General features: G+C 46.0%; 1 protein-coding gene across 4 annotated transcripts in view; it reads right to left on the bottom strand.

Moving 5' to 3' along the window:
- Positions 1–16540, bottom strand: part of CACNA2D2 (calcium voltage-gated channel auxiliary subunit alpha2delta 2) — an 861961-nt gene that overhangs the window by 169314 nt on the left and 676107 nt on the right. For all 4 annotated transcript variants that reach the window (XM_077325943.1, XM_077325945.1, XM_077325944.1 and 1 more), the window contains 2 exons: positions 5889–6020; positions 2644–2701 (listed from right to left, as the gene is read on the bottom strand). In XM_077325943.1, the coding sequence (XP_077182058.1) occupies positions 2644–2701; positions 5889–6020 (190 nt within the window). The remainder of the gene's footprint in view (positions 1–2643; positions 2702–5888; positions 6021–16540) is intronic.

The raw sequence follows: 16540 nt of genomic DNA, 5'->3' as shown, positions 1-16540 counted from the left end.
CTTAGAGGGCGCTTGGAAATATAGAAGGGGGAGGCAGAAAAAATTATGCTCTGATGATGAAAATCATTCTACCAGCTGAGATTTTTGGCAAGATCCAAGTCACTCTTGTGAAAGTTCTTAATGTGAGCCCCACAATCATTTAGCTAATGATTTGTATGACAGAAATGAGAATCACAGAATCATAGAGTTGGAAGGGGCCATACAGGCCATCTAGTCCAACCCCCTGCTCAACACAGGATCAGCCCTAACCATCCTAAAGCATCCAAGAAAAGTGTGTATCCAACCTTTGCTTGAAGACTGCCAGTGAGGGGGAGCTCACCACCTCCTTAGGCGGCCTATTCCACTGCTGAACTATTCTGATTGTGAAAATTTTTCCTGATATCTAGCCTATATAATTGTACTTGAAGTTTAAACCCATTACTGCGTGTCCTCTCCTCTGCAGCCAGCAGAAACAGCATCCTGCCGTCCTCCAAGTGACAACCTTTCAAATACTTAGAGGGCTATCATGTCCCCTCTCAACCTCCTTTTCTCCAGGCTGAACATTCCCAAGTCCCTCAACCTATCTTCATAGGGCTTGGTCCCTTGGCCCCAGATCATCTTTGTCGCTCTCCTCTGTACCCTTTCAATTTTATCGACGTCCTTCAAGAAGTGAGGCCTCCAGAACTGCACACAGTACTCCAGGTGTGGTCTGACCAGTGCCGTATACAATGGGACTATGACATCTTGTGATTTTCATGTGATACCCCTGTTGATACAGCCCAAAATGGCATTTGCCTTTTTTACCGCTGCATCACACTGCCTGCTCATGTTTAGCTTACAGTCCACAAGTACTGCAAGGTCTCGTTCACACACAGTGTTACCTAGAAGCGTATCCGTCATCCAGTAGGCATGCTTTTCATTTTTCTGACCCAGATGCAGAACTTTACACTTATCTTTATTAAATTACATCTTGTTCTCATTTGCCCATTTTTCTATTGTGTTCAGATCTCGTTGAACTCTGTCGCTATCTTCTGGAGTATTTGCTAGTCCTCCCAATTTGGTGTCATCTGCAAACTTGATGAGTAGTCCCTCATCTAGATCATTAATAAATATGTTAAAAAGTACCGGACTGAGCACCGAGCCCTGAGGTACCCCGCTACTCAGCTCCCTCCAGTCTGATGAAACACCATTGACAACAACTCTTTGAGTGCGGTTCTCTAACCAATTCCCTATCCACCTAACTATCTGAAAATCCAGATTGCAGTCCTTCAAATTTATCCATCAGAACATCATGGGGAACCTTATCAAAAGCTTTACTAAAATCCAAGTAAATGACATCAACCGAATTTCCCCGATCCAGCAAACCTGTTACTTGGTCAAAAAAGAAACCAGGTTGGTCTGACAGGACCTGTTGGAGACAAATCCATTCTGACTTCCTTGTATCACCAAATTGATGTTTGCAGATCACTCCCTTTAATATCTGCTCCATTATCCTCCCCACAACAGAGGTCAGACTCACTGGTCTGTAGTTTCCAGGGTCATCCTTCCTCCCTTTTTTGAAGATCGGAATAACGTTTGCTCTCTTCCAGTCCTCCGGGACATCTCCAGACCTTAAAGAGGTCCCGAAGATGATGGACAAATAATGGATGATGATGGATTAGCCACTTTGCATATGCAACATTTTAAGACGACTGCAAGAATTGGCAAGGATGGCTTCTGATCTCCCAGCCCTGGAAACTCTGATGCCCACAAGCTGGATGCTGGGACACATTTTGGGGGGGAGGAAAAGAAGCTGACTTCTAGCTGATCAGGGGATTAACTAAGAGGCTTCAGATCTCAAACTCTGGTCTGTCTCAGCCTTGCCAAGACACAGTGATTTCTTGAGGGGAGGATCAAAAGCCCACTCCTTCACATCAGCTTCTGATTCCACCTCCCCCCACCCCAAAATCTTGGCTATGTTCCAACAGTTCTGGAAAGTAGCAACAACTTCAGGACTAGGCAATCAGAAGCCAACTAAGTGGGAACTCAGCTAGCAGAAGCTTAGCTTCTGATCTCCACCATGAAAAACCACTGTCTCCTAACAAGGCTTGGACCCAGGCAGGGAAGAAATCAGAAACCAACTCACAGCTGATCCTTGTTCAGTTGAGAGTTGGCTTATGAACAGTCGTGTTCTGCAGCTGCTCTCATTATTTGGGCTGAAGCTGAATAAATCTGTATTCTCTGCAAGGGTTCTGTGCAAAATCTGTGGAAACCCTAACAAGATGATTGTCCCCTCCATAACACGTGGGTCAGACATTACACTGTGGAAGAATACTAAGCTATCTGTAGAAATGGTTGGGATTATAAACTAATTGGCTATCTGGAAATACCCTGAGGCTACATAAAGTCTGATTTACACTCCTGTTGTAGAGTTTTCATGTAAAGTGTGTTTTAGATGTTAGAAATCTAAAACTAAACTGACATCAGCCTAGTGAATGATTGAACAATTTATTTCCTTGGATTCTCATGTAAGCTATTTTGCACTTCCCAAAGGAAGAACAAGATAAGTATAATTATTTTTACACAAGTCCATGTCTATGGTCACCAACTCTGATGTGAAAGTTCATTACTGTTCCCTCCGGTATAGAGTTAGTGCTCAATGTGATTCCTCTATTTTTCACTTACCAGGGCCTTCGTCGGACATCATATAGGTCAATCTTATCAGGTACCCTCCAGGGGGTAGCTGCAATGAAAGAAAGGAAAGACAACAAGCTGTTACTTGCTTGCTATGGAAGCAGATGTTGGTACAAGGAAAGACAATCAATGGGGATGTTCGCTGGCCATAAATAATGGTGGGGACATGGGACAGGCTGTGGCTCAATCAGAGAACATCTGCTTTACATGCAGAAGGTCCCAGGTTCAATCCACAACATCTCCAGTTTAAAAGATAATGTAGTAGGTATTGTGAAAGCTCTCCACCTGAGATGCGGAAGAACCATCTTGAGTCAGAGTAGACAAAACTGACCTTGATAGATTAATGGTCTCTGTATAAGGCAGCTTCATGTGCTCAGATGTAAGAATGTTGCTTACAAAGAAAAGGTTAACAGAGAACGATAAACAAAGACATAGAACAATGTGGACATTTAGAGAAAAACAGGTGTTGCTGTTTCCAGTCCCATGTGATGGACTGCTTTAGGAGCACCTCTCTTTCTGGCCAGTGTACTGGCCCTAAGCTTTGAGGGACTCATTCTAGAGAGTTAAATGGACATACTATAGTTATGTAGAACAATGTCATACAGCATTAAATATGCACATTTAATTTTGCTTTGTTTCTAGATTTTGAAAACTGTTTTGCTCTTGAGAAATTATTGTGAATTAAAATTAGGGTATAAATTATCAGCAGTAAAATACATTCCTTAGCTCCGGCCTATAAATCAATGCTAGTTTGTCTTCCATTGTTAAATTGCTTAGCTATTATAATATGACTAGCTTCAAAGCCCGTTCCTAAGAACAGGCCCTGAACGGGCCCCCTCCCCTGGCTCGGCAGTTTAATGTGGCCTTGGGTGGCAGCTTGCAGCCAAATCAAGTGGGGTGGGCGGGGGCTGGGCAGCTTGTTATCGGGGCCAAGACAGAGCTCCTTAGCAGGCAGTCAGCAGGCCAGGAGCCCCAGCCTAGCAGGCAAAGAGTCAGCTAGTCAGTTCCTTAGCAGTCCTTAACGAGCAGTCAGCAGGCCCAGCCTAGCAGGCCAAGAGGCCCTTGTTAGGAGGCCCTCCACCATGACCCTTTGCCCAGGGCCTCTCCCCTTATCTGCTGCTGGTTTCAGACACTGAGGCGTCTGAGAGCAAAGAGGCTAGAGTCCAGGGACGGAGAGTGGGAGCTGCAGGGGCATGGCCAATCAGGACAAAGCTGGCTGCACCCTGATTAGCCCTATTCCAACTTGGACAGCCGGACACGTCGCACCCCCTAGGCTGTTTCATAAATATATAGAGGAACAACAATGGATGGAGTTGGTGCAGTTCCGCTGGGCTTGTAAAATTTTCTGCCAAACTTTTGGTTGGGGTCCCCCTACAAAAACACCCCCCACAATAAAATCTTAATCTGGAATAGATTCATGGAAAGAAACTGTGCTCCCTAATTATAACTGCTGCTAATTATAGATATGGTTTTAATGATAAATTATTAATTTTTGAACTTGTACTATTGTTTGGTTTTAAATGTATTTAAAGTTGTATTCTGTTTTAATGTTGCCCAGCACTCTGAGCCGGCTTGCCTGGAGGGCGGTATATAAACTGAAATACTACAATGACTGCTACTACTATTAATTTAAAAAAAACTGTTCCAATTTTGGAATGGCTTTCATAATCTTGAACATTTTCTTCCTGCAATGAGTTCATAGATACATATCTTTATTAATTTTTATATTCATACTTGCTCTTTATCCCCAGGAGTTTAGATTAGCATTTTGAGATTACAATGACCTGTCCACATTCAGTATGGTATAATGGATATAATTTTTGACCTGAGTTATCAAAGTTCTTGATTATACTCTTCTAAAATAGCTCCCCAGGCTGCTTTTAGTATTTTAAAGAAGACATATTCTTTTAAAACTTTAATTTTCTTCTTTATAATGTAAATACCTGTGTGTGCCAATTTATAAGGACAAAACCAAGTTGAGGTTCAAGGGCTAAACCACCTACCCCTTCCCTTCATCCTCCCAAAGCACACTGAGACTTCCTGACTTTAGGGAGGGAAGGAAGGAAGCCTATGGCTTTCTTCTCATCTGCTTGAACCCTCAGCCATTAGCTCAGTAGGATACCTTAAAGAAGCCGCTCTGGGCACACTGGACATCTCATCCAGAGGCACATACCAATACTCAGAGGTATGTTTAGCGATGAACATCTTTTCTGGTGGTGTGATCAGGATCAGAGGAAGACTAGGCAGAGGGGTGCTCACCTCTTCTTCAACCTGTTTCCCTACTTGAAAGTGCATCCCTAGCAGATATCTCAGAGTGTTGAAAGTCACTTGGGGAAGATTTAGAGCAGCAAAATAGCAGGTAGGATTAACCATAATATTAACCCAAAGTAAATTTTCCTGTTGAGGACCACAATAATAATGTAATATGCATCTGTATGCTACATGTAGCTTGGTTGGCTGACTCAATCACCCTTCCCCCACCTATAAAATGGGCCTATTGATGACCTACCTTGCAACATTGTTGTGAAGATAAATGAGATAAGGATTGTAAGGAATGAAGCACATTAAAAATGTTAGGAAGATGGTTGAGAAGTGAGGAGCAGCTGGGAAAGTAGGACAACTGAGTGCAGCCATGACACTGAGAAGGAGCCAGAAGAGGGTGAAGGCAAGTGGAGAGACGGAGAAAAGAAGAAGAGAGCAATGAGCCAAGTATAGAAAGAAAAGTATGGATGTTCCACAGACTCCTGCTGAGATGCACACAGTAGACAGCACAAAGCATTGTTTCCTTATTTGATTTTTATATCATTTTGCTAGTTTCTAGAATTACGAATCTGGTCTATTGGTTGATAGCAGGAAGGAGGACCAGTTACCCACACTCTCCACCTCTCATGATCATGTCAAAAGCTCACATCTAGCCCATACTGTGAAATCATAGATAGAAATGAAAGGAAGGCATGCAAAGAGATCACTATCCTCTGTCATAAGCACCTTCTGGACCATGTACTGTTAATGAAATGAATCATAAGAGGACTAATCATCAAGGGCAATGGCCCAAGGCAATCTACTATTGGAAAAACAGTCCACTCCATTAACTTTACTGTGCATTACAAGGGGTGATATATCTCAGGCCACCCCTGACATGTCTTTCTCCCTAAATATTGACTGCAATTACAGTGCTGTTGCTGAAACCCCATAATCGTATGTTTTCTGCTTTTCATTTTAAGAATGCCACACACCTGGGTAGAAGCGAGTCACACCTGTGGCACTGCCAAAGACCTGCCACAACAGAGATGGATCTTCTTTTCGGTTTTCTACAAATACATCCTCCAGGGCTTCAGTCCAGTTCAGCTCATTGAGTATTACAGTAGCTGTAAGAGACCAAAAAAGAACTAGATTAACTTGGCTGGGACTTAGAAGGCAAAAGATAGACAATTTCATTGTCAGGCAATTAAAAATAACTCAGGAAGTTGACATCAAAATATGCAGCCATAGGGAGGCTGAACTTTTTCAACTGACTCATTGGCAGAGCTCATATCAGCCGAAGAACAATGACCATCTTCAGCATCCTTTGCTGGGTTGATTGTCACAGATGTCTTCATTCACTGACCCATGATTTGCTCCTATTCTCTCTTAATTATTCTTGCCTTTTGGAACCTTTCCTGATCTCTATGTAGCCAAAACAATCGTGTGATATGCAAAATTATCACTCTGTACCATGGAGGGTATTTTCTCCTATGAATATGCCCACATCCAGGCTCTGCAATGCAAATCATACTTTGGGAAGAGTACATACTCTGCATGCAGAAGTTCCTAAGTTTAATACTTTGTGGCATCTCTAGCTAGAGGATCTATAGTAGTAGCACTGGGAAAGATTTTCTCCCAAGACCTTGCAAAACTGCTTCCAATGTGAATAGGTAATACTGGATAAAATGGATCCAATGGGCCCAGTGCAGAGTTAGAACATCTGCTTGGCAAGCAGAAGATACCAGGTTCAACCCTGACACGCCCAGCTAAAAGGATCACCTGGTAAATGTTATGAAAGACCTCTACTTGAGGCAAGCTACTGTTATCATCTGGTTCAACAGATACAATACATAGCATGAAAATAAAAACAAAACAAAACACCCTAAATAAAGCTACTTGGACTTCTCTCTAGATTCCTTATTTACATTTCGCTACTCTGAAGTAAGGTAAAGGTAAAGGTATCCCCCTGTGCAAGCACCGGGTCATGTCCGACCCTTGGAGTGACGCCCTCCAGCGTTTTCATGGCAGACTCAATATGGGGTGGTTTGCCAGTGCCTTCCCCAGTCATTACCGTTTACCCCCCAGCAAGCTGGGTACTCATTTTACCGACCTTGGAAGGATGGAAGACTGAGTCAACCTTGAGCCAGCTGCTGGGATCGAACTCCCAACCTCATGGACAGAGCTTTCAGACAGCATGTTGCTGTCTTACCACTCTGCACCACAAGAGGCTCTATCCTCTGAAGTAGAATACAATAATATGATGCTAAAACCCATAGGAACAAGAGACAACCCCTCCCAGCAGAATCAGGATAAAAACAGTCAGATAAAAATGAGATATAACCCAATAAAACAGAAGAGTCGTCAAGTTTTTAGATACTCTCAATAACTGATCCAATGGTTACAGTACCTACCGGGGGGGGGGGAGCAATTATGGACTTGGTCCTAGGAAAACATAACAGCACCAGCTGGGAACAGTGACCATAATTCTATTAAGTTTAGCATTTATGTAAATAGGGAATTCACCCCCAAAAGAATAACATAACTACATGTAACTAGAGATGGGCATGAACCTGGAAAATGCAAGTTTGTGGGGTTTGTTCGGGGTCGTGAGTCAGGGGGCATCACAAGCCTCAAACTTGCATGGACCCCTCTGTGTTAATGAAACTTTGGGTTCACTTGAGTTCATTAACTGTTTAGCTGTTTCCTGTGGTGCAATTCACTGTGAAATACTTGCGAAATTCATTGAGGAGCCACCTGGTTGTATCACCTCATTGTGGACATGGTTTCTGAGTGTTGTACAGTGTCCACCCTTCTCCCCTTTGGCTCTGGAAGATGGTCATCCACCCACCTACCTTCCCAAATCATCGTTTTAGAGAGGAGCATGGTTACTTATGGACTTATGGTTACTTATGGACTTAATGGATGATGACTGAAATGGGCATTGGGAACCCCCACAGAGGCCCCACAAGTGGTGCCTGCACATATGACCATGAGGGTCCACAAGCTTAGAGGGGCCTGGATGGGGTGTAGCTCCCAATGTGCTCCCTAGGTTCTGGGTCAGGTGCTTTGACTTCCAATCTATCTACCTACCTAGCTACCCAACTGTCTACCTATCTATCTACCTACCTACCTAACCAAGTATCTTCCTGCTCACATACACCACCATCTACGCACCTATCTAATACCTGCTGACCATAACTATCTATGAGCACTGGACCCAGGGCAGCTACAGCACATCCTGTCCCCCCAAGCTTGTGGACCTTCCTGGTTATCCCCCACTGCACTCCTGGAGGACACAATGGCCTCCCTCTCCCCAGGAATTGTCATGATGAACTTTGGGGGCCTTTTCGCACAGGGATCTTTGTTGCAAATTGTTTGCGGAATGAAAAATCGCCATTTAAAATAGTGGAATTCGTCGTTATGCATACCTGCCTTTGTAGTGGAATCAGTTGCGTTTTTTAGCGTTTCCCACAGGCTTCCGGTCTCGGCAGAAATCGCTAGAAAGGAAGCGCTATTGCCAAGCTCGTCCCACCCCTGGCAGTCAAGCAGCCAATGGGCAGCCGTTAGCATGCTCCCAAACAGCCCCTTTCCCTTTAAGAAAGGTTTAAAAAAAAAAAAAAAACGACCCATAGCAACGAATCTAGGTAGATTCGTTGCTACGGAGAGACCCATCCAGCTGCCTAATGTGAGCTGTCGTTTGATTGTATGATCGTTTGCACGCTGCCTCGAGTGATAAAAAAAAAAATCCCCCCCCCCTCACGGGCCCGATTTTCGGCTGAATTTATTTGTAAAAAATAAAGGGACTTTATTTCAGCAAACGGGCTTTTCAGTGGTTTGTGCTTAGTGACTAAAGGTGAAGGACTGAAGCCAGGGAAGCCTCTAAACAGAAAGAGGCTCGCCGGTGCGTTTATCCCCGCTCGCTCGGAGAAAAAAAAATGGCGATCGCTTCGCCGGAAGTTTGGAGGAGAGAGCCAGGGGGAGGGACTTTGAAGAACCAGCAACAATGGTAACGCACAGGTCTTTAGCGCTACTGTTGCAGATTGGTTGCAGGAGTGTATCGCTATCCGGAGGGTGAATCCACTTTTCTGGATTCCCCTGAAAGCGCCACAACGAAGCGCTTTTTGCTGATTGGTTTCAGGATTGTTGCAGATTGTCTACGACGTCGTGGGTTATGGCAAATTAGTAGCGTTTCCAAATAGCAACCATTCTGCTACTTTGAAGCCGTGCGAAATGGCCCTGGGGCATGACTAGCATTCTGGAAGCCAAGGAAAGGCAGGGATGTCTCTGGGTGCTGAGGCATGTCTGGGTATATTTTTGGCCTCTCCCTCCTGTGAGAGGGGGCAGCCATGGCTCAACCCTAATGCCATCCCGCTACTTCTACTGCCCCTCCATGCAGCATCTACAGTGCTTTTATCCCTAGTAACAGAGATTGCAAAACATTGTTCATTGATGTCTGTGGCCAAACTTCCCATTGTGACCTGCAGCTCCACACTCTCGTCCCAACCCCCTATCTTGGATGTGTCAACTATAGACTTATTTCTCCATTGGGAGTGTTGGGTACGGAGGCATACTCTTCCTATAAAAAGCCTTCTGTGGGACACCCTGGATACTGTGAGAGGGAGCACTGCCCCTTAACAGAGCCATGATTCTACTCTCCACTGTTAATTCCACCTGGATTGTGGCCACTCGAGACAGATCACTGAGTGTTAGCCTCTGCCTGGATCACCATGGCTGCTTGCCAATGCTATCCGCACCTGTCCACCCAGACAGGTTGGCACCTGCCAGGATATGTGGCACATCTAATGGAGGCCCCATCCGTGGTGTGTCCCTTTATGGGTCAACAGGACTGTTTCTGTCCCATGTCTCAAAATGGTGACATTTTGAACCCAAAAAGGGCTCACACCAGCCTCCTAGCCCTTACCCATTCCATGTTTCCATCAGTAATGGAGAATGAAGAGGAAAGTGCCCAGCAGTGAGTCCCTTCTCCACTGTTTGGTGTGGGTAATGTGGCCTTAGGAAGAGCCATTGTTGGTTTGATGGCAAGCAAACATCTGAGGTGAAAGAAGGTTCATGGAGTGGGCCTGTACGATGAGGGGCTGTACCCTACCTAACACAGGAAAGGGGTACTGCCAGAGTCCATGTAATGTTGACAGGACTACACATCAGTGGAGGGAAAGATACTAATCGGGATCCCTGTAGTGACAGTGATTGAACCATGAAAGTGGTGTCCCTTTTGACTGACACTGGTGTGGTCATCACTTTCAGCACACCTTCATCCGGTCACAAATTGGAACAATCAATTCGGAACATCAGGGAAACTTTAACTAGGCAAACCTCCCCACAGCCAGATAATGAAAGCAAGGCAAATATTGTCCTTATGCTTGCAGCCCCCCAAGTTAACAAAGGCAGGTTCTGAGGGCAGAAAGGCAGACCTCCCCAGGGTGTTGACAGGGGCACCCTAACATTACACCACAACAGATTGGTGGGCACCCCAGCCCCATCAGACCAGTGGAAATCAATGTTTTCCTTTTCAAATGATTAATGATGCAACAAGAGAAAGGTAGATATCACAAGAGACCTCTGTCAGAGACTCCTAAAAATAATCCCATGATAACTTGGTGGGCAGGGCACCCCAGCCCCATTAGACCAGTGGAAACCAGATTTTTCAATTTCAAGTAATTCTGAGGTAGGTATTGTGTTGACATTGTTGTTTTTTTCAGGAGGTAGCTATTGGGTGATGGAGTCCATTGTCACCCAGCAGAGGCCTTCCATCCAGGCCCCAGGGGTTGAATATGCAGGCTTGATCACCCAGAGAGAAGGAGGAATGGGGGAACATGCAGGAGGACAACAGGAAGCCTGGATCTTACCCTATGAGGTCCAGAGAGGGGTAGCCCAGCAGGGGGAGGTAGTTCAACTTGTCCATTCCTGCCTGGACCATATGGAAGCAGTTGAGGCTGAGAATGTCTCCCAGGAAGGGGAACGTTCACTCGCTCTGGACACTAGTGGGAGGGCAGGAGAGGAGGAGAAGATAGGCTGGGCCAGATGTCAGCCTTGTATAATCAGTACTCCAGATGGAGGCAGACTCAGGTAACTCAGCAAGGTACTCCGTCACCATTACCTCTGCCAAATCCTCCACCATGATGCACCTGGCATCCCTGCCACTACTGACCTCCCAGTTCACCACTGACAACCAGCAGCAAGGCTTCTCCTTAGCTGTCCTCTTTGAGATAAAGGTGTGAGCTGAGACTGCTCTTCCTTCCTCCAGCCTCTTCCATCAGATGTTCCTTCACTGGCCTGTAGACTTTGCACTTTTTTGCTGAGCTCTGCATTCCAGAAAGCAGTGCTGCCTTTTATTTGAGGGGCACAGATACCAGCCAGTCTGTGCTTCCCTTCTTGCATACAGAATACAGGTGACGCACACCTGCAACCTTTCTAACCAAGGCCCTGACCCATGGAAGAACAGCCTTTATTTTGGGACCTGGCTGCAATGCAGAGGTAAGTGTCCAGTCTAGCTCTCAAATTAAGAGTAATGATATGCCCAACGCTGGCAATATGGGCATATCCTAGTAGGGCTCGAGAACATGCATCATTTGGGCAAGGGGCAGCCAGCCACTAGAGCTAATGCTTAACTGCTTTTGCCCATGAAGGATGGTCATGGGGGAGATGACATCCTACACCATGCTTTTCTGCTCCACTAAATACACAATCATGGCATTGGTCAAGTTCCAGTGGGTAAGTCCATGATTGGTTGCTGTTCAGGCTCTACCACCTTCCCCCTGCCTCTTGCACAGCAGATAGTCAGACTTGATGGTATAAGAGAAAAGGGTGGTTGGCTCCTGCAGGCCTCCAGGAAGGATTGCATCTCAAGGGTGGCAGTGTCCCAGGTAGTTATGCCAGTGTTCCCCAACTCCAGAGCATCCTTCACCACCAGGTGAAGCATATGTGCCTTGAGGCACACAGCCTTCACTGCTGCCAGCATGTTGGTGGTGGTGTCTATGATCATATAGCCACAGATGATGTTGTCATGGCCTACCCACTCCCTCAGGCTACTCTGTATAACAGCAGTGATGTTTTGTGCTGTGTGATCTGCATCCATCCTCTGCACATGGAGCAGAACCATTTTGCAGTCCACTGGCAGACAGTCCAGACAGAAAGGTCTTTTGGTTGCCAGCAGTGGGCAGTGAGGGAGAGGTAGCCATGATGCTGGCTGCTCCAGAGGTCTGCTGTAAAGTGCACAGTTTTGCCTTGTACTCTGGAGAGCTCACCCTTGACCATTGCCACTGTGGGGGAGTGCATGGAAGACAATACTAATTGACTCATGGTCTTCCACAAGGAGACAGAGTACCAGGGAGCCAGGTGTTGTAACAAGCAGTGAAACAGCAACATCCTCTATGAGAGAGAAGGCTTGATCATCCACAGCAATCATATTGCTGATGAAGTGAGTGATTGCTTCCTGGGCCCTCCACATAGTCCTTCTGGATAGCTCTGTTGGCATCACCATAGGAAAAACCTTATGGAGGTTGGCCTGCCTTGATGTCTCACTCATGGCACTGTGAGTGTGGGAGAGAGCCTCCTGCTCCTCCATTTCTCCCTGCTGAGAGGGAGAATGCCTCTTCTTCTTCCCACTGTCTGCCATTCATTCCCTCAGTGACACCATATTTGGGTGTACCCTTTGCAGGTGCCCTGCAGAAGTGAATGTGGCACACCTGGCACTCTGCCACACAAGTGGCTCTTGTGGAGGGCACAGAAATGCTTCCAAAATGTGGAAAAGATGCCCCATGACTGGGGAAGGTGGGAAGAGGGACAACTATTTTCTGGCCCTGGACTAGAAAGGGTAATGGAGGCTATATTAGAGATAGGAGCTGCAACAGGGAGTTGTGTGGAAGGGGAAGATGCTTCTGAAACACTGCTATCAGTGACTTCTCCAAAGAATGTTATCAACCACTGGACTTTGGCCACTGGACTTTGGCCAGTGCTAACAACTCTGTTGCCTCTGTGGAGAGCCCCAAGAACATATGAAGGTGGCTCCAAAACCTCTGGTGATGACCTGCTAGGGGTGGGGTAGCAGGATGGGTTTGGTGCCCAGGAACAGGGATGGTGGTACATGGGAGAGGAGGTCATCTTCCCCCCATGAGAAGCACCTCTTGCATTCATTTTCACCCTCATGGCATAGAAGGCTTGGTTCACAGTCAGGAGGAATGGGAAGGTACAAATTGTGGGTCCTCAGTGGAGAGTGGCTCAGAGCCCTGAATCCACCTAACACCAAAACCCCAGCAGGGTAGACGAGTTCCCAATCATGAGGGAATGTGCTCTGCTACTGCTTTTAACAGGTTCCCCGCCTCTGTATAACTGCAAACAGCTGAGAGAAGAGAGGCTGCAAAGCTGAGCTGAAAACATATGTCATTCTGATCCCATAGAACAGATTGGGAACTCTGTTACTGGCAGTCATAGAATCATAGAATCATAGAATCATAGAGTTGGAAGGGGCCATACAGGCCATCTAGTCCAACCCCCTGCTCAACGCAGGATTAGCCCTAAGCATCCTAAAGCATCCAAGAAAAGTGTGTATCCAACCTTTGCTTGAAGACTGCCAGTGAGGGGGAGCTCACCACCTCCTTAGGCAGCCTATTCCACTGCTGAACTACTCTGACTGAGAAAAACTTTTTCCTGATATCTAGCCTATATCGTTGTACTTGAAGTTTAAACCCATTACTACGTGTCCTTTCCTCTGCAGCCAGCAGAAACAGCATCCTGCCCTCCTCCAAGTGACAACCTTTCAAATACTTAAAGAGGGCTATCATGTCCCCTCTCCACCTCCTTTTCTCCAGGCTGAACATTCCCAAGTCCCTCAACCTATCTTCATAGGGCTTGGTCCCTTGGCCCCAGATCATCTTCGTCGCTCTCCTCTGCACCCTTTCAATTTTATCGATGTCCTTCTTGAAGTGAGGCCTCCAGAACTGCACACAGTACTCCAGGTGTGGTCTGACCAGTGCCGTATACAATGGGACTATGACATCTTGTGATTTTGATGTGATGGCTCTGTTGATACAGCCCAAAATGGCATTTGCCTTTTTTACCGCTGCATCACACTGCCTGCTCATGTTTAGTTTACAATCCACAAGTACCCCAAGGTCTCGTTCACACACAGTGCTACCTAGAAGCGTATCCCCCATCCAGTAGGCATGCTTTTCATTTTTCTGACCCAGATGCAGAACTTTACACTTATCTTTATTAAATTGCATCTTGTTCTCATTTGCCCATTTTTCCATTGTGTTCAGATCTCGTTGAACTCTGTCTCTATCTTCCGGAGTATTTGCCAGTCCTCCCAATTTGGTGTCATCTGCAAACTTGATGAGTAGTCCCTCCACCCCCTCATCTAGATCATTAATAAATATGTTAAAAAGTACCGGGCCGAGCACCGAACCCTGAGGTACCCCGCTACTCACCTCTCTCCAGTCTGATGAAACACCATTGACAACAACTCTTTGAGTGCGGTTCTCTAACCAATTCCCTATCCACCTAACGATCTGAAAATCCAGATTGCAGTCCTTCAACTTATCCATCAGAACATCATGGGGAACCTTGTCAAAAGCTTTACTAAAATCCAAGTAAATGACATCAACCAAATTTCCCCGATCCAGCAAACCTGTTACTTGGTCAAAAAAGGAAACTAGGTTGGTCTGGCAGGACCTGTTGGAGACAAATCCATGCTGACTTCCTTGGATCACCAAATTGTCCTCCAGATGTTTGCAGATCGCTCCCTTTAATATCTGCTCCATTATCTTCCCCACAACAGAGGTCAGACTCACTGGTCTGTAGTTTCCCGGGTCATCCTTCCTCCCTTTTTTGAAGATCGGAATAACGTTTGCTCTTTTCCAGTCCTCCGGGACATCTCCAGTCCTTAAAGAGGTTCCGAAGATGATGGACAAGGGCTGTGCAAGTTCTCTGGAAAGTTCTTTGAGTACTCTCGGGTGCATTTCATCTGGACCAGGGGATTTGAACTCATCCAGTGCAGCTAAATGCCTCTCGACCACCTCTCTATCCATGTTAACCTGCCACCCAGATACTATCCTTTGGCTACAGCCATCTCTAGATGTGCCTAAACACTTTGACCTGTGGGAAAAAACAGATGTAAAATAGGCACTAAGCCTTTCTGCTTTCTCTGCATCTTTCGTTAGAGTTTGTCCATCCGCACCCAACAGCGGGCCTATTGCCTCCTTTACTTTACGTTTGCTCCTCACGTAACTGAAAAATCTTTTCTTGTTACAATGGGCTTCCCTGGCCAATCTTAGCTCACTCTCAGCTTTGGCCTTTCTGATGATTGATCTACAGTGCCTAGTAACCTGTAGGTACTCTTCTTTAGAGCTCTGTCCTTCCCTCCATTTCCTGAACATTTTCCTTTTCTTTCTTAGTTCCTCTTGAAGTTCTCTGTTCATCCAAATAGGCTTCTTAGAGCTCCTGCAGTGTTTTCGTATTTCTGGAATAGTCATTGATTGAGCATGCAATAGCTCTTGTTTGAGTAGTGCCCACCCTTCACATGCTCCCTTCCCTTCCAGCATTCTCGTCCATGGTATGACACTCATCATGTCTCTGAGTTTATTAAAGTTTGCCCTACGAAAATCCAACATCCGCGTCTGGCTACAAGCTTCCTTGGCTCCCCATCTCAAAAGGAATTCTATGAGGACATGGTCACTTCCCCCTAGGGTCCCCACCTCCTTCACCTCATCCACCAACTCTTGCCTGTTGGTCAGTATTAAGTCCAGTATGGCTGAACCTCTTGTGGGTTCATCTACCATTTGATAAATGAAATTGTCTGCCAGGCAGGTCAGAAACTTGCATGACTGAGGACGCTTCGCAGAGTTTGTTTCCCAGCACACATCTGGGAAATTGAAGTCACCCATGATGACAAGGTCCTGCCGTTTGGATATTTTCTCAAGCTGCTCACAAAGTGCAGCATCCACATCCTCTCGTTGGTCAGGCGGTCGGTAGCAGACACCAACCACCACACTGTTTGTTTTCCCCTCGCTTATTTTCACCCAGATGCTTTCCACTGTAGATATACTCTCCTTCACTAGAATTTCCTGACAGGTAAGCCCTTTCCTCACATACAGTGCCACTCCTCCACCTCTTCGATCTATTCTGTTTTTTCTGAACAGTTCATATCCATCCACCATTACATTCCAGTCATGAGAATCATTCCACCAAGTTTCTGTGATGCCTACTAGATCATACCTTTCCATCCGCATGAGAAGTTCCAGCTCTTCCTTTTTATTGCCCATGCTTCGGGCGTTAGTATAAAGACATCTGAATCCTTTTACTTTTGGTTCCCTATGAGCTGGCCTTGCCGGTTGGGCTGCCTCCGATAGTTTTCCTTCCATACACTCCCTATGTTGATCGTCTCCTTCCCCTAGTGGCTTTAGTTTAAAGCTCTCCTGATGAATCTCCCCAGGTTCCTGCCAAACACATTCTTCCCCAGTTTCGATAAGTGCAGTCCATCAGCTGCTAGTAGGCCTTCCTCAAGAAAGCCTATCCCATGGTCCCAGAAACCAAATCTCTCCTGCCGGCACCAACTACGCAGCCAGTGATTCACCTCCATTATCTTCCTCTCCCGACGCATTCCTCTTCCCTTGACAGGCAAGATTGA

The sequence above is a fragment of the Paroedura picta genome, chromosome 3 (assembly GCF_049243985.1).
Source record: "Paroedura picta isolate Pp20150507F chromosome 3, Ppicta_v3.0, whole genome shotgun sequence".
NCBI lineage: Eukaryota > Metazoa > Chordata > Lepidosauria > Squamata > Gekkonidae > Paroedura > Paroedura picta.
Note: the sequence above shows the minus strand (reverse complement) of the source record. Positions and strands in the feature narration are given on the sequence as shown.